The sequence below is a fragment of the Pseudochaenichthys georgianus genome, chromosome 18 (assembly GCF_902827115.2).
Source record: "Pseudochaenichthys georgianus chromosome 18, fPseGeo1.2, whole genome shotgun sequence".
NCBI classification, from domain to species: Eukaryota; Metazoa; Chordata; class Actinopteri; order Perciformes; family Channichthyidae; genus Pseudochaenichthys; species Pseudochaenichthys georgianus.
The window spans coordinates 22,606,697-22,623,838 of NC_047520.1; the positions used below are offsets into that span (position 1 = coordinate 22,606,697).

Below are 17,142 nucleotides of genomic sequence, written 5' to 3' on the forward strand. Positions count from 1 at the left end.
ACAGACATTGCTACTAATTTCAAATCAGCTTTCTGTTAGAGATGTATCTGGCAAGGTATTTATAGTTTTAAAACAATGATGTCAATGTGGAGTATTGTCGTCCCCTGGTTGGTCCTCTTTTCTTTTGTTCCACTGTTGATGTGTTTGTAGCCTGGAAATGAAAGGCTCTGACACTTAAGATGTTGGTGAGAGAACAGAGCAGGTTTTTGAACTGTGCCATTCTTAATGGATCATAAAGAACGGGGTAGAGAACTGATCTACAGAAGCTCCTGTTTGCAATAAGACCACATGCATCACTTTGTTGGGACACACCAAGGCCAACATGGGGTCTGCACCTGCCGAGGGAAGTCACCCGAGAAGGCGATGAGTCGGCAGCAATGCTGACATCTGTTAATGAAATGGGTTTGCCCCCGGTGGAGACGATGATAGTGGCCGTTTCTCAATGTGGAGCATACCTGCTGCAGAGCCACTGTTTCAAGTATGCTACGTCATCGTCGATGACATAAGGTTGCTCTCATTCGTGAGTGTCTTCCTCTACGGTCAGTGTGATTGGCCGCTTGTCTCGTTGAACAGCAAACCGCCGGTGAGCTGGAGCTGTCCTCTCCGCAGCAGAGCCGCCTGAACCAGGTGATCCGAGCCGTCACACAGGTACGGAAACATCTTCAAAGGTGTCACCTTCCCTCTAATGACTATTTCTGAATGCTACAAGATGTCAGAAGTCATTTCAGAAATGGACACCATTTGACTATAATGACTATACTGTGGATTCCAATAGATATCTATAGATATACAGTACATCCTTCACTTTATATGTACACACGTACTACCTTCCGGTTGATATGTATATCTCTACTCGATGTTACCTTTAGTCCATGTGCGATGTCTTACCTACCTGCTGTGCTGAATAAAGTCCGCCTGATGTTCGTGCAGATCATCACCTTCTCTGGAGCCATCGGCCTGCAGTCCAACAGCGCCTGTCTGCTGGGACACCTGCAGCTGGCCCACATGTCCACCAGTCACAGCCACACCGCAGGTAGGAGCACAGTCTGGTGTCTGTCGATAAGACGAGGAGCGGTCTGCTGTGATACATCTGTCTCCATGTCCTCCTGTCCTCAGTCCCTCAGGACTTCAGTTACCTCTCAGAGAGAAGTCTCCTCAGGTCCATCATTGACTTCATCACAGAGGCAGGAAGAAAAGGTTTGTCGATTCATTATATTTCCAATCAGTGTGTCCGTGGCGCTTTTGTCTACAAATATGTTTGTTTAATAAAGTTGAACTAAATAGAATGTGGGGAACAAGTGCCGGTGGAATTCCTTTGTTTTATTTCTAATGTGTTCTCTTTGACGTTAAAAATGGTTAACTCTTTCCCATCTGTTATCTAAGATGAAGGGAAGTCACTTAAAAAAGGATTGTGGTTTCAACCTGGTCTAACAGAGGAGAAATGATATCACACTCAGAAATTGAGTTTCCAGAGTGTATCTTTCTTGTTGCCTCGTGGGGCTTCAGTCAAAATGATACTTTAAGCTTTATAATACCGCTTTATTTGTATAGCGCTTTTCATACACTAGGTGCAGCTCAAAGAGCAACATGGCACACATCACACATTAAAACAGAGAAGAACAAACTTCAGGACAGACGGTTTACCTTTTTCCACACATGCAGCATAACAGCACGAAATAACAATCTGACGGGGGAAAAAACGAATTATAAAGATTAAAAGAGGGAGTGTCGCTAATAAAACACTTTTTTATATATTTAAATAAAACGTATTAAACCGTTGAAATAAATAAAACAATATAAAAATAATATATAATGAAAAGGGGGTGTGTGACTGACTCCGCCACTGACAGCCGCAGCGGCAACACACACACACACACACCAAACATTTCCTGCTCTCTTCCGTTCGTCAATAAATCATCACTAAAACATCCACCTTTTCCCCTTCCTTTCTGGAGCGCGACCATAAGTGCACGCTTGTGAGTCTACAATTATTTCAACATACATTTAACTATATTACACCATACTTACGTGGGGAGCGGCGGGCGGAGTTTCGCCGCCGTCTCCCCAGCAAAGGGAAGGTGGAAAAGACGGAGAGGCATCACTTCCGTGATTTAAATAGGATGCAATTTATTATTTCTTTTGCGTTTATTAATGATGGGGAATGCCTGTTAAGAGGTAGTTAACCGGTGTATGTTTGGGGCGGATAGTTTCCTCATGTTTGAGGAAATTACATTTATGTTGACAATGTGGTTTGGAGATAATTGTGTAACCGGTTGACGGTAAGCCTGTGGGGAGGGGCTATGGGTACAAAAGGGGCGGTGGTGGCGAAGTCGATAGGGACTTGGCTTGGCAACTGGAAGGTCACCAGTTCAAGTCCCGAGACCAAGTGCTACCGAGGTGTCCCTGAGCAAGGCACCGTTCCCCACACTGCTCCCCGGGCGCCGCTCAAAATGGCAGCCCACTGCTCCTAACACTAGGATGGGTCAAATGCAGAGAAACAATTTCCCCACGGGGATTAATGAAAAAAAAGTCCATTTTAAATCACGGAAGTGATGCGTCGTGTGTGTCGTCGCCGCGGCGGCTGTCAGTCACTCTGTGATCCGCTCCGTCACAGCGCTGTACGCAATATAGGCGTAGTTCTGTTAGTATAAGATAATAAGATGTACTTTGTTGATCCAAAATCGGGAAATTGTGTTGATATGAAATTTAAAAAAACATTTTTATTTTTTTTCTAACTTTTTATTTTTTTTCTCCCCAATTGTCGGCGCCCCCTATGGGTTGATGCGCCCTTAGCATTCGCCTATACTGCCTATGCCGAGGGCCGGCCCTGTGAGCGGCAGAGCGTGATGTGCACTGAAAAGTTTTTCTGTCGCAATATTATCGTTGAGCTAGCTAACTAGCATACATTGTCACTATCTGCTAACTCAGATCTTGTACTTGAGTAAAAGTAGAAGTACTCAGATATTGTACTTGAGTAAAAGTAGAAGTACTCAGATCTTGTACAGAGTAAAAGTAGAAGTACTCAGGTCTTGTACTAGAGTAAAAGTAGAAGTACTCAGATATTGTACTTGAGTAAAAGTAGAAGTACTCAGCTCTTGTACTTGAGTAAAAGTAGAAGTACTCAGATCTTGTACTTGAGTAAAAGTAGAAGTACTCAGCTCTTGTACTTGAGTAAAAGTAGAAGTACTCAGGTCTTGTACTTGAGTAAAAGTAGAAGTACCAGAATGTAGAAACAATCCTGCATTCAAAATGTTCCTCAAATAAAAGTACAAAAGTATTCTCATCAACATATAGTTAAAGTAGCGACACTAAAAGTAGTCGTTGTGCAGATTGGTCCATTTCAGAATAATATATATATATGTTTTATAATGATTGATCATGAAAGTGTTCTCAAAGCTGGTGAAGGTGCAGCTAGTCTGAAGTACTTTGTAGACTGCAGGGTAGCTGGTGGATTTACTCCAGGTGGAACTCAAGTCTGATTCAACACTTGGTTAGATTTACCATCATTCATCCACATCTGTGAAGTAACTAAAGTATTAAATACATGTAGTGTAGTAGAAGTACACCATTCACCTCTGAACTGTAGAGGAGAAGAAGTACAAAGTAGCAAAAATACTTAAATAAAGTACAAGTATCTCAAAATTGTACCCACGTATAGTACTTTTTGAGTTTATGAACTTAGTTACTTTACACCAGTGGCTATACAGATAGAAAGACTAAGCCTTGCACAGAGGCATGAAAATAGATTTTCTAAATGCTCAACAGTGCTGCCAACATTATAAACTGACTGCTACACAATTAAAATACATGCTTTTATATATTTCTATTAGATGTGACTCTTTGGCGTTGCTGTTATTACTACCTGCTGCTTTAGTTGTTCTGACGGCTAACATCCTGTTATTCCTCATTTTAAAGCCGATATTCCGTGGGGTCGGGGGCTCGGGTCCTTGCCACCTTTTGCATCCCTGCTTCAGCTGTCGTTTAAGAATTTCCACTGAGTGAAATAGATTTATATATATATATTGCTGCCTCTGCTAGAACTTTCTTCTTGCTTTTATGAATCTCCAGGTCCAGAGTATTCCCCTCCATCTCTGGTGAAGACGGCTCTGACCCCGTTGGCCTCCGTTGGATCCAGTTTCCAGTACCCCCCCATCAACTGGAGCGCCGTGCTGTCCCCTCTGATGAGACTCAGCTTCGGTAAGTTCTCTGAAGAGTTCTCTGAAGAGTTCTCTGAAGAGTTCTCTGATGTTCCCGAGGAGGCCGACCCCCTCTCACGTCTGTTTCCTCCCAGGAGAGGACGTGCAGCACCAGTGTCTGTGCCTCGCATCCTGTCAGGCTCAGACTTCCCAGAGTGCATCTCTCTTCCTGGGCTCCTGGCTGGCCCCACCTCTTGTGCACAGTCTCAGTGTAAGTTCTTCTTGAGTAACATTGGACATTGAAGTAAGTGCTTTTTGCGTGTAGAAGTTAATCATTCGACCAATTAATTAATTCAAACTTAATATTTTCACATTCTATTACCCGTTTTTTCAGATGAAGGAAAAATATGTTACTTAGAGAAATGATCCTAGTACAAATAACCTTTTTCTCCACCTATCTCACAGATGACATGTATTATAAGGAACTTAGAAAGACAATTCTGGCAATAATTATTATTATTATAATTATCTAGGGGAACCTAGACATAAGATGCACGCTTTAATCTCCAGCCCTCCCGTTGGACCTGACTCTGGTGATGTCTCTCCCCCCAGCTCCTGACCCGGGCCCACCTGTATGAGGGTCTGGGTCTGTGGATGAAGCATGTGGCTGAGGACAAGCTGCAGGTCCACACAGAGAGTCTGGGTCTGCAGCAGTTCCAGGACGACCTCCGACCCCAGCGCCTGGCCCTGTGCCGCTCCCTGCTGCAGGGCCTGGCTCAGGCCATGGCCCTCCCCAACCCCCCCAACAGCTGCTGGACCCTCCTCTGCTCCACCACGGAGAAGATCTTCACCCTGCTGCCCAACCACATCCAGGTACAAGGCCGGACACGTTGTCATTGGTTTTATTCCACTCATGGTAATTATTTCAAAACAAAACATGTACAATTAAAGCAGTTTTTAGTAGCCCATGAGGAAAGGAGCAGTGAGAAGAAAGTCTGTCTTGGTTTACACCCCAACTGAAGCTTCAACTTCTTACTTATCTGTCTGGACCGAACAATTCAACTGTAAAATGTCAAATGTATTATCTCTTCAATTTACACACGGCATCTATTGCACGTCTGTCCGTCCTGGAGAGGGATCCTCCTCTGCTGCTCTCCCTGAGGTTTCTCCCATGTTCCCTTTAAACCAGGGGTGTCAAACTCAATTTCATCGCGGGCCACATTCGCATAAAAGGTTGCACTCAAAGGGCCGGTTGTAACTATATAAATATACAATATATATATATATATATATAAAATAATGTATTATATTACATTATTGCCTTTGCATTGGATTATTATCGGATAGGAAAATAACTTAGTCATTAACTACGTCTGAAAGCAGAAGTCCAGGGCAAATAATTGCAAGTCTCTTCAGTGCCATGTCACAAAACGAGATGCATTGTGGGACATGTAGTTTATGGGCAACCTGCTTCTGTAAAGTGGCATGTAACCGTATAATAAACGTATTATATTCTTTGCAAGCTCTTGCGGGGCCACATGAAATGAAGTCGCGGGCCGGATTTGGCCCCCGGGCCTTGAGTTTGAGACCCCTGCTTTAAACTGTGGGTTTTCTCTGGAAGTTTTTCCTTGTACGATGTGAGGGTCTGAGGACACAGGGTCTGAGGACAGAGGGTCTAAGGACACAGGGTCTAAGGACAGAGGGTCTGAGGACAGAGGGTCTGAGGACAGAGGGTCTAAGGACAGAGGGTCTGAGGACAGAGGGTCTGAGGACAGAGGGTCTGAGGACAGAGGGTCTGAGGACAGAGGGTCTCAGGACAGAGGGTGTCGTATTGTCATACTGATGTTCTGTACAAACTGAAGACCACTGAGACAAATGTAACATTTGTGATATTGGGCTATAAATAAACGTTGATTGATTGAACTGCTTTCCAACGCATCACCAGCCACTAACTCAGGTTTCTTTTGTACAAAACTAAGTTGAATGTACAACCAAACAAGTTTGAGACCAACATTTCCACTGCTTCAGCTCTTACATTAAACACATCAAATATGTTCAGTGCCTCAACTTCCAATCCCATACAACCGCTCTCATGCAAGCAGTTACACATGGTCAGGACGCAGAGCGCTGCATCAGCTGTGATTCCAGAGCAGTCACAAAGGTTCCTTCTGCCTTTGTTCAGGATCGTGAGGTGGATTTGTACGTGGGAATCGCCAAATGTCTGTCTGAGATGTCCGATGCAGAGATCGACCGGATCACGAAAGTAACCGAGGTACATTATAAATGTGACGGGTTAAGGAAAAAGAAAATACATATGCTAACAATTGCTGAGATAAATGTTATAGTGTATTGCTTGTGTCTTAAATACAGTGAGTATTTTAATTATTGTTTTGGTCTGGTACAAGAATATAATCCTATAAATGAACTTTGCTGAGACCAGCAAAACAAAACCAATCAGAAAAGTTGGATATTTCTCCCATGCCAGAGAGCTCTGAAGCTCAAGCTGGAGTCGGCTGGTTAGCCTGGCTTAACATACTGACTGGAAGCATAGGGAAACTATGAAGCTGCGAGCCTGGCTCTGTCAAAAGTAAAAACATAAAGTAAAAAACTCGCTGGGTAAGCATGTTGTCTCCTCTCTGTTCCGTACAATGCCTTAACTGTAGAACAAAGTGTCATTCTGATTGCTTCAGTTATTTGTTTGCCGAAACTACGATAATCCAAATGAGAAGTGGTGCATGCAGGTGCTGAGCAGCCTGCCACGTGAATATGTTGACACTATTTTGGGGAGCAAAAAGAACACTGTACATTTGTCCAATAAAATGAATACTGTAGTAAATAAAGCTTTGTGCCGTTAAGGCTCAGATGGAGAAGACCTGCTTCGTGCTGGCCTACCTGACCTCCCAGGGCAGAGTCCCCCTGCTGGGGCTCAATGACGTCATCGCGGGGGTGCTCCAGGGCTGGCCCCAGCGCAGAGTCGGCTGGCTCCTTCTGCAGACCTTCTACCAGTGTCGCCTAGCAACCAACCCTAACACAGGTCAGGAATAAGTCAGCTCTTTATGCGTTCACATCATACAGGAAAGTGGCAAAACATACTATCTGTTAAAGAGAAATTATAATGCTTATTTTAAGGTTCATACAGCCAAAGGTTTCTACGAAAACATCTATAGATGCTTAAATGTTTGATAAACACATTTTATTTTTCTTAATACACCTGTATTTCTTATTCTGAAACGCTCCGTTTTTGCGCCCGTCTCTTTAAGGGGTCTTATGAAGCAGTTCTTTCTGATTGGCTTGTAGTTTCAGGTAGTTCTTAAGCCTTGGGTAGAGGTACTGGACGGTGGAAGACTGCATGTGAGATTTGTAATCTGAATGATTGATCTAATGTTTTCTTAGCTAGGAAGCCCACAGATTGCTTGTCTTACTTTACAGTTCTACCAACTGTAAAGTAAGGCACACCAGATAGAAATGTATATTAAAAATGTATTTTTTACAATTACTGAAGGTATATTTTTTATGATATTTCCCCTTTTAAGTTTCAAGTTCTTAAAAAAAGGCTATTTGTAATGCCACCACTAGGTGACACCAAAGTCAATAATTTCACACTGATTTATTTATTAGCAAACAACACAAAGAATGACTACATGTGTTTGTTCTGCATGCAAACCAATACGTGTGTCATCATTTTGACAGTGTCTTGATTTCCATCTCTCAGCGAATCCACAGTTTGAGTTGTTTCTGTTGTTCTAGGCGTTTCCAAACGAATGGAGTGGCTTCTGGAGCTGATGGGACACATCCGAAATGTTGCCTACGGTGCAACCCCCGTCACATGTGGAGACACGAAGCAGGTATGTGCGTCAGCCTGCTGCAAAGTGCAGATTTCTGATAGAGCTGGCAGTGTTTAGATCAGGGGTGTCAAACTCAAGGCCCGGGGGCCACATTCGGCCCGCGACTTCATTTTATGTGGCCCCACAAGAGCTTGCAAAGAATATAATATGTTTATTATACGGTTACATGCTACAGAAGCACGTTGCCCATAAACTACATGTCCCACAATGCATCTCAAATATGACATTTTCCTCAGAATTTGCCTTTTTTTCTCAGAATTTGCCTTTTTTTCTTCAAAATATACATTTTTTCATAGAATTCTTTTTTCTCAGAATTAGATTTTTATTTCAAAATGTCACTTCTATTTATTTTTTCTCCAGAATTTGGCTTTTCTTTTTAAATCATTTTGGGACATACGCACTGAAAAGACTTGCAATTATTTGCCCTAGACTTCTGCTTTCAGACGTAGTTAATTATGAAGTTATTACCGTATCCGATGATAATCCAATGCAGAGGCAATGATGTAATATAATACATTATTTGATATATATGATATATTTATATATGTATTTTTATATAGTCTTAAAGTTACAACCGGCCCTTTGAGTGCAACCATAATGCTGATGTGGCCCGCGATGAAATTGAGTTTGACACCCCTGATGCTACAGTTGATATTTCAGCATGCAGGTGTAAAGCTCGGGGGAATCTGCCACTGCTGGGGGGGTTGGAATGCAGCCCAGGTCTTGTCAGGCCTGTCCACTAACTTTTCTCAAATACAGGTTTTACACTTAAGTACGTCATTTAAAGTGAAATAAACATCAAATGGACAGTCATGGTCTGGGCAATGCATCACTATTATATCGATATAGTGATATAAGACTAGATGTATTCTAAGATGTGGAGATATCGCGTTATGGTGCCTTTGTCTAGTTTTAAATGCTGCACAACAGTAAAGTGATGTCATTATGTGTCTTTACCGGCCCACTCATTATATCCACATAACCAATGATTATTTAGAAAGTCACATTTTGGAAATATTTATTTAAAGTATCAAAAGTCAACCGTACATATTGTCGCAATATTGAGATTCGGGTATTTGTTCAAAAATGTTGTGTTATTTGATATACTTATCATATATAATAATAATAACCAGGTCTGTTACAAATGAATTTGGATTGCGTTTTGTTTCCAGTTTATCTGAACTCGGGCCTTATTTTCGTAGTTAGTGACGCTGATAATTGTAAACATATTAACATCACTTCAATAATGACCAGTGTTGAAGCTGCACTACATGTCGGGCAGATTGTAAATGTCACTACCACCACGACAAGAGCTAGTACTATAAAAAGACTTGAGAGGCAATAACACATCTGAGTTATTCTTTCTAAACTCAGATGTCTTGTGTTGTTGTGCAGGCCACAGACTTCCTGTTCCAGGTGTTTGCTGCAGCTGTGGTTTCCTGGGGGGACCACTCCATGCCCCTCCTCTTTGGCATTAGGGCCCAGTGGTTCCCGTGGCAACCCGGCTCCAAGCCCCAAACCCTACAACACGGTCTATACGGTGAGGAGTCCTCCACTGACCACGCCCTGCCGCAGTGCATGCTGGGAATGCCCCACAGCCTGGCTCTGCTTCTGAACAAAGAGCCCTGGAGCAGCCAGACACACAAGGTGAGGGTGTTCTCTACTTTGATTTACAAACAATGACCTCAGTGTGTGTGTGTGTGTGTGTGTGTGTGTGTGTGTGTGTGTGTGTGTGTGTGTGTGTGTGTGTGTGTGTGTGTGTGTGTGTGTGTGTGTGTGTGTGTGTGTGTGTGTGTGTGTGTGTGTGTGTGTGTGTGTGTGTGTGTGTGTGTGTGTGTGTGTGTGTGTGTGTGTGTGTGTGTGTGTGTGTGTGTGTGTGTGTGTGTGTGTGTGTGTGTGGCCTGGCATAACTATACTTGTGGGGACCTAAATCTGTTTACACAGTCACGTGTGGGGACTCGCCTCCCTTATGGGGACAAATTGGAGGTCCCCATAAGGGGATCATTAGTTTTAGGGTGAAGACTTGGTCAGGTTTAGGGTTAGGCATGTTATGGTTAAGGTTAGGATAAGTCTCCAGGAAATGCATGTAAGTCAATGTAATGTCCCCTGAAGTGATGTATACATTGTGTGTGTGTGTGTGTGTGTGTGTGTGTGTGTGTGTGTGTGTGTGTGTGTGTGTGTGTGTGTGTGTGTGTGTGTGTGTGTGTGTGTGTGTGTGTGTGTGTGTGTGTGTGTGTGTGTGTGTGTGTGTGTGTGTGTGTGTGTGTGTGTGTGTGTGTGTGTGTGTGTCAGTTCATAGACTGGCTTTTCAGCATCACAGAAGGTCCTGGACGGAGTCTGTCGGCCACAACCATCAGCTCAGCCACAGGTAACAGAAAAAGAAACACAACATCGTGCATACACAGTTTTGAAATGTATATCCATAAAGCTGAGGAGACGATAGGGTTTCAAAGGTTGTTATTAAATGCACTCAACAGAAATGTCTCTGTCCATGTAACAGGATGTATGTTAGTGCTGTACCATGACAGTACCCGGCTGCTCTCAGGGACCAACAGTGACGTGCTGACTCATGTCCATTCAAGTCTGTAAGGCTTGTAACGAGGCCAAAGATGTACACCAAGTTATAAAGTGGTGCAGTGATGCGTAAAGGAAAAGGATCTGTGGCATGTTTATAATGCTTACTTGATTTCCTCAGCAGGATAAGCTACACATAAAAACACGTATTTTATGATTTTAAAAGTGTAAATGAAATTGGAAGAATAAAAAACCTTAAAGTAAAAACACACTACATCAAGGTCACATGACTTCACGTCACCAAGGCGGCTAATGTTAGGCGTGATGACGTTTAGTACTCACATTTAGTCACTTGTTAGCAACCAGAGTTTCTATGACATATAGAAGCTTCGGACTTTCACCAGTAGGGAATATACTGACGTATTTAATGTTGTAGAACAAAACCTCTCTTCAGCTTGTGTTAACGGACACCTATCATGCTATATTTAAATGATATATTGTAGGGCCATACCCATATAAGGTATATTTTCAAAATAGCAAATAGATCCTGCATTGTAGCCATGCCTCATTTCACTCTATTTGCTCTTTCCAGCCCTGTTTTTGCAGGGGCTGATTCTGTGAGCTGCAGCTGACCACGCCCCCCTGCAGGAGAGGGGAGCGTGCTTTGATCAAGTTATAAGAGGGGGAGAAAAAGAGATCTCCGTCCTCTGTTTTATTCTTATATGATTATATAGAGTCGTTATTCATTTGTTTTAAAGCTCAATAAATAACAATTTAAACTTTAACGGACATGTTGACCGGCGAAGAAAAATCTAACTGAAACTCTGCCGCACGGTTCCCTCGTCCCTTGGAAGAGGCGGAGAGGTGGGTGTTTGTCATCTGCTGGTGGACTACCGGAGAGAATTACAGCGCTTGCCTCGCCGGGGAGGGATTGCATTGAATTAAAGCAGCGGGAGAAAACGCTTGAAGGGCAACCATGTGCGGGAAGTCTTCTTTGCTGCTTTTGTGGCAGACTACAGCACCACTTCTAGGCCTGGCATATGTACTACAGCGTCTCCAGCGCTTTCAAGCGGCAATGGCCGGCCGTGGCCCAACCCCACATTCCCCTGATAGGTGGAGAGTTGGCCTATAGCCGTAGCGCCACCGTCCTGACGTCAGGACAGTGTTCACATCTGGATCAGTTTTCATCAGATCCGTTGCAGCCCCGTTTTTAGAGATTTGGGTACGGAGGAAAAGAGAGAGGGTTGTGTTTCCTGACTCACCGGGGACACATGTTCATGTATAAAAGACGTACAAAGGTGCATTTTGCATGATGTCCCCTTTAAGACAAGGGAACGTCATTTCTGGGTTTTAGGACTCACTGCTGAACCACTCTACTGGAGATGAAAAAGATCCCTATTTGTATTGTCTCAGCTGCCATTTTACTCGGGGAGCTATGAGGGATAATGGATTGAAATTCGACTCCAAACAAAACTAAATAAAACCATACCGGTCACCATGCAAAAGATGGTCTTTGTAAATGTTTAATGAGGAATGAAATGCATTCACCATGGATGTTGGGCATCCAGGGTCAAATATGTAATGTAAACTGTTAACAGAAAACTCCACAGGGAGACACTGAGGCTGATTGTGAGGACACCGAGACGTAACAAACACAACACAGCACATCGAAGCACATCATGAATTCACAATAGCAAACAACAATCTGTCACGGATGAAACATGTGATCTTCCTTGTGTTCCAGCCGCCCTGCTGACCCTGAAGTCCTCTGCCGAGTTTAGGAAGAAAGCCGTGTGGACCAGAGCGTACGGGTGGTAGCCCAGAGGAGCCATGACAGACTGTTACCGTGGCTACGCTTCCAGGTGTTCTTCACAAATAAATGGCTGCAGTATTAATAAGCTGGGATGGCTGGACATGTGTGAGGCTCTCTGCATCGACGTGGAGGAAGAGAAGCTCCACTTCATCCACACAGCGACATCAGAGGATGTGCTCCAAAACAATGTATTCCAATAAAAAGATCTTCAGACACACAACATAGTTAATGATGTTGAATTTGATTCTATGGCTCTTCAGTTCAAGATCTTCTTTTCATTACAGCACGCATGGTATTTTATCAAAAAATAAACTTCCGAGGGAATTCCTGAAGTGAGTCTTAACGTGTCATTTCATTTTCATTCTCTTGTTCCATTTGCCCAGTTGGTGGTGTCTCTCCTTCAGTAGCTGCCACACTGTCACAGTTGCCCCTAAAAAAAGACAGAATTGTTGTTAAAGTCAGGAAAAAAACTCTGGGTGTTTGAAATGATGACCAAAAACAACTGCAACAAGATGGTTGTTACAAAAAGAATAACATGATGGTCATTATATGAAAGGAAGCTCTGATTCAAGACGGCCGGGATTCTGTTTGCTGTTTAGAAATCTACCCAATGCACATATTTCTTTACATTTGTATGAGAGATTGCAATTGTGCTTCTTTTATGTTTCTGCTTTGGTTTAACATGCAACACAAGATGGTATAGAGCAGGGGTGTCAAACTCAAGGCCTGTGGGCCAAATCCGGCCCCGACTTCATTTTATGTGGCCCGCAAGAGCTTGCAAAGAATGTAATACGTTTATTATACTGTTACATGCCACTTTACAGAAGCAGGTTGCCCATGAACTACATGTCCCACAATGCATTTCGTTTTGTGACATGCACTGAAGAGACTTGCAATTATTTGCCCTAGACTTCTGCTTTCAGATGTAGTTAATTATGGAGTTATCCCATAATAATCCAATGCAGAGGCAATAATGTAATATAATACATTATTTTATATATTTATATAGTCTTAAAGTTACAACCGGCCCTTTGAGTAATAATGCTGATGTGGCCCGCGATGACATTTAGTTTGACAACCCTGGCATCGTGATTAGTTAGGGGCCATCGCTTGCACACTACTGTTCACAATGCAAACATAAATGTATAAATATCTTTATATTTGGCATCTCTCGTCCTCCATACGTACAGTGGCCTGTGCCTTCAGATTCTACAAAGACTGGAGGTTTGTTGGGAATAATTATTTTGTATGATTTATTTGGCAATCATCATGACAAAAGATAACAGTAATAACTTTCTAGAATCAAAAATCATTCTGCATAGTATTATAAACCACTGTAGTGGAAGAAGCTTGTGTTTTACCACAGTGCTGTTTTCAGTGTGAATGTTAGCTGACTTACCGAGAGCCAGGAAAGGCAGGTAGAGCATGAGGAGGAAGGGAAGGTGAATCTGAGGGGATGAGTTCGCTGCTGTTGGCTCAACATGGAGCAGGACCTGGTAGATGGTGAAACCTGAGAAGATATAGACTGAATCAAAACGGATTCTTCCAATCATTAAAGAGGCCATATTCTCCCTTTCCTGTAGTGTGTTCTAATCTATATGTGTGGTCTGGTTTCAGACAGAGGGTAAAAAGAGGTGCTGCAGCACAGGCAGTATGAGAAAAATAAAGAGCTTTTTGAACATTAAAGCGTGGAGACATGTAGAAGACACTACACACTGATATACACCTGAACATCAGCAGGAGAGGACTCTTTAAAGTAGAGACACTACATACTGATATACACCTGAACATCAGCAGGAGAGGACTCTTTAAAGTAGAGACACTACATACTGATATACACCTGAACATCAGCAGGAGAGGACTCTTTAAAGTAGAGACGCTACACTGATATACACCTGAACATCAGCAGGAGAGGACTCTTTAAAGTAGAGACACTACATACTGATATACACCTGAACATCAGCAGGAGAGGACTCTTTAAAGTAGAGACACTACATACTGATATACACCTGAACATCAGCAGGAGAGGACTCTTTAAAGTAGAGACACTACATACTGATATACACCTGAACATCAGCAGGAGAGGACTCTTTAAAGTAGAGACACTACATACTGATATACACCTGAACATCAGCAGGAGAGGACTCTTTAAAGTAGAGACACTACATACTGATATACACCTGAACATGAGCAGGAGAGGACTCTTTAAAGTAGAGACACTACATACTGATATACACCTGAACATCAGCAGGAGAGGACTCTTTAAAGTAGAGACACTACATACTGATATACACCTGAACATCAGCAGGAGAGGACTCTTTAAAGTAGAGACACTACATACTGATATACACCTGAACATCAGCAGGAGGGGACTCTTTAAAGTAGAGACACTACAGACTGATATACACCTGAACATCAGCAGGAAAGGACTCTTTAAAGTAGAGACACTACATACTGATATACACCTGAACATCAGCAGGAAAGGACTCTTTAAAGTAGAGACACTACATACTGATATGCACCTGAACATCAGCAGGAGAGGACTCTTTAAAGTAGAGACACTACATACTGATATACACCTGAACATCAGCAGGAGAGGACTCTTTAAAGTAGAGACACTACATATACACCTGAACATCAGCAGGAGAGGACTCTTTAAAGTAGAGACACTACATACTGATATACACCTGAACATCAGCAGGAGAGGACTCTTTAAAGTAGAGACACTACATACTGATATACACCTGAACATCAGCAGGAGAGGACTCTTTAAAGTAGAGACACTACATACTGATATACACCTGAACATCAGCAGGAGAGGACTCTTTAAAGTAGAGACACTACATACTGATATACACCTGAACATCAGCAGGAGAGGACTCTTTAAAGTAGAGACACTACATACTGACATACAGCTGAACATCAGCAGGAGAGGACTCTTTAAAGTAGAGACACTACATACTGACATACAGCTGAACATCAGCAGGAGAGGACTCTTTAAAGTAGAGACATTACATACTGACATACACCTGAACATCAGCAGGAGAGGACTCTTTAAAGTAGAGACACTACATACTGACATACAGCTGAACATCAGCAGGAGAGGACTCTTTAAAGTAGAGACATTACATACTGACATACACCTGAACATCAGCAGGAGAGGACTCTTTAAAGTAGAGACACTACATACTGATATACACCTGAACATCAGCAGGAAAGGACTCTTTAAAGTAGAGACACTACATACTGATATACACCTGAACATCAGCAGGATAGGACTCTTTAAAGTAGAGACACTACATACTGATATACTCCTAATCATCAGCAGGAGAGGACTCTTTAAAGTTGAGACACTACATACTGATATACACCTGAAGATCAGCAGGAGAGCACTCTTTAAAGTAGAGACACTACATACTGATATGCACCTGAACATCAGCAGGAGAGGACTCTTTAAAGTAGAGACACTACATACTGATATACACCTGAACATCAGCAGGAAAGGACTCTTTAAAGTAGAGACACTACATACTGATATACACCTGAACATCAGCAGGAGAGGACTCTTTAAAGTAGAGACACTACATACTGATATACACCTGAACATCAGCAGGAGAGGACTCTTTAAAGTAGAGACACTACATACTGATATACACCTGAAGATCAGCAGGAGAGCACTCTTTAAAGTAGAGACACTACATACTGATATGCACCTGAACATCAGCAGGAGAGGACTCTTTAAAGTAGAGACACTACATACTGACATACAGCTGAACATCAGCAGGAGAGGACTCTTTAAAGTAGAGACATTACATACTGACATACACCTGAACATCAGCAGGAGAGGACTCTTTAAAGTAGAGACACTACATACTGATATACACCTGAACATCAGCAGGAAAGGACTCTTTAAAGTAGAGACACTACATACTGATATACACCTGAACATCAGCAGGATAGGACTCTTTAAAGTAGAGACACTACATACTGATATACTCCTAATCATCAGCAGGAGAGGACTCTTTAAAGTAGAGACACTACATACTGATATACACCTGAAGATCAGCAGGAGAGCACTCTTTAACGTAGAGACACTACATACTGATATGCACCTGAACATCAGCAGGAGAGGACTCTTTAAAGTAGAGACACTACATACTGATATACACCTGAACATCAGCAGGAAAGGACTCTTTAAAGTAGAGACACTACATACTGATATACACCTGAACATCAGCAGGAGAGGACTCTTTAAAGTAGAGACACTACATACTGATATACACCTGAACATCAGCAGGAGAGGACTCTTTAAAGTAGAGACACTACATACTGATATACACCTGAACATCAGCAGGAGAGGACTCTTTAAAGTAGAGACACTACATACTGATATACACCTGAACGTCAGCAGGAGAGGACTCTTTAAAGTAGAGACACTACATACTGATATACACCTGAACATCAGCAGGAGAGGACTCTTTAAAGTAGAGACACTACATACTGATATACACCTGAACATCAGCAGGAGAGGACTCTTTAAAGTAGAGACACTACATACTGATATACACCTGAACGTCAGCAGGAGTGGACTCTTTAAAGTAGAGACACTACATCCTGATATACACCTGAACATCAGCAGGAGAGGACTCTTTAAAGTAGAGACACTACATATACACCTGAACATTTTCTTGAAGTAACACTGGATCAGATGTTCTGACAGGACACTAAGCCAGTATTGAGTAGTTAACTGCAAAAGCTGGAACTTTCCTTACACACTTCCTGACATTTTATCATCTCTTTGCCAACATGTTTCCTGTCTGCCCGCAACACTTCC

The 17,142-nt window shown here is 42.5% G+C and overlaps 1 protein-coding gene and 1 long non-coding RNA gene across 2 annotated transcripts in view; one reads left to right on the forward strand and one right to left on the reverse strand.

Moving 5' to 3' along the window:
• focad (focadhesin) overlaps nucleotides 1–12,640 on the forward strand; it is a 69,796-nt gene extending 57,156 nt beyond the window's left edge. The window contains exons 33-44 of the mRNA XM_034106137.2: nucleotides 574–648; nucleotides 931–1,033; nucleotides 1,117–1,197; nucleotides 4,069–4,197; nucleotides 4,292–4,407; nucleotides 4,749–5,009; nucleotides 6,319–6,408; nucleotides 6,993–7,170; nucleotides 7,884–7,981; nucleotides 9,377–9,628; nucleotides 10,274–10,349; nucleotides 12,240–12,640. Coding sequence (XP_033962028.1) covers nucleotides 574–648; nucleotides 931–1,033; nucleotides 1,117–1,197; nucleotides 4,069–4,197; nucleotides 4,292–4,407; nucleotides 4,749–5,009; nucleotides 6,319–6,408; nucleotides 6,993–7,170; nucleotides 7,884–7,981; nucleotides 9,377–9,628; nucleotides 10,274–10,349; nucleotides 12,240–12,313 — 1,533 coding nt within the window. The 3' untranslated portion in view covers nucleotides 12,314–12,640. The remainder of the gene's footprint in view (nucleotides 1–573; nucleotides 649–930; nucleotides 1,034–1,116; nucleotides 1,198–4,068; nucleotides 4,198–4,291; nucleotides 4,408–4,748; nucleotides 5,010–6,318; nucleotides 6,409–6,992; nucleotides 7,171–7,883; nucleotides 7,982–9,376; nucleotides 9,629–10,273; nucleotides 10,350–12,239) is intronic.
• LOC139435687 (uncharacterized) lies at nucleotides 12,003–13,906 on the reverse strand. Its single transcript, XR_011644895.1, has 2 exons — nucleotides 13,708–13,906; nucleotides 12,003–12,738 (listed from the first exon to the last, which is right to left on the reverse strand). It is a non-coding gene; the product is annotated as an uncharacterized lncRNA (long non-coding RNA).
• Nucleotides 13,907–17,142: the final 3,236 nt, after the last annotated feature.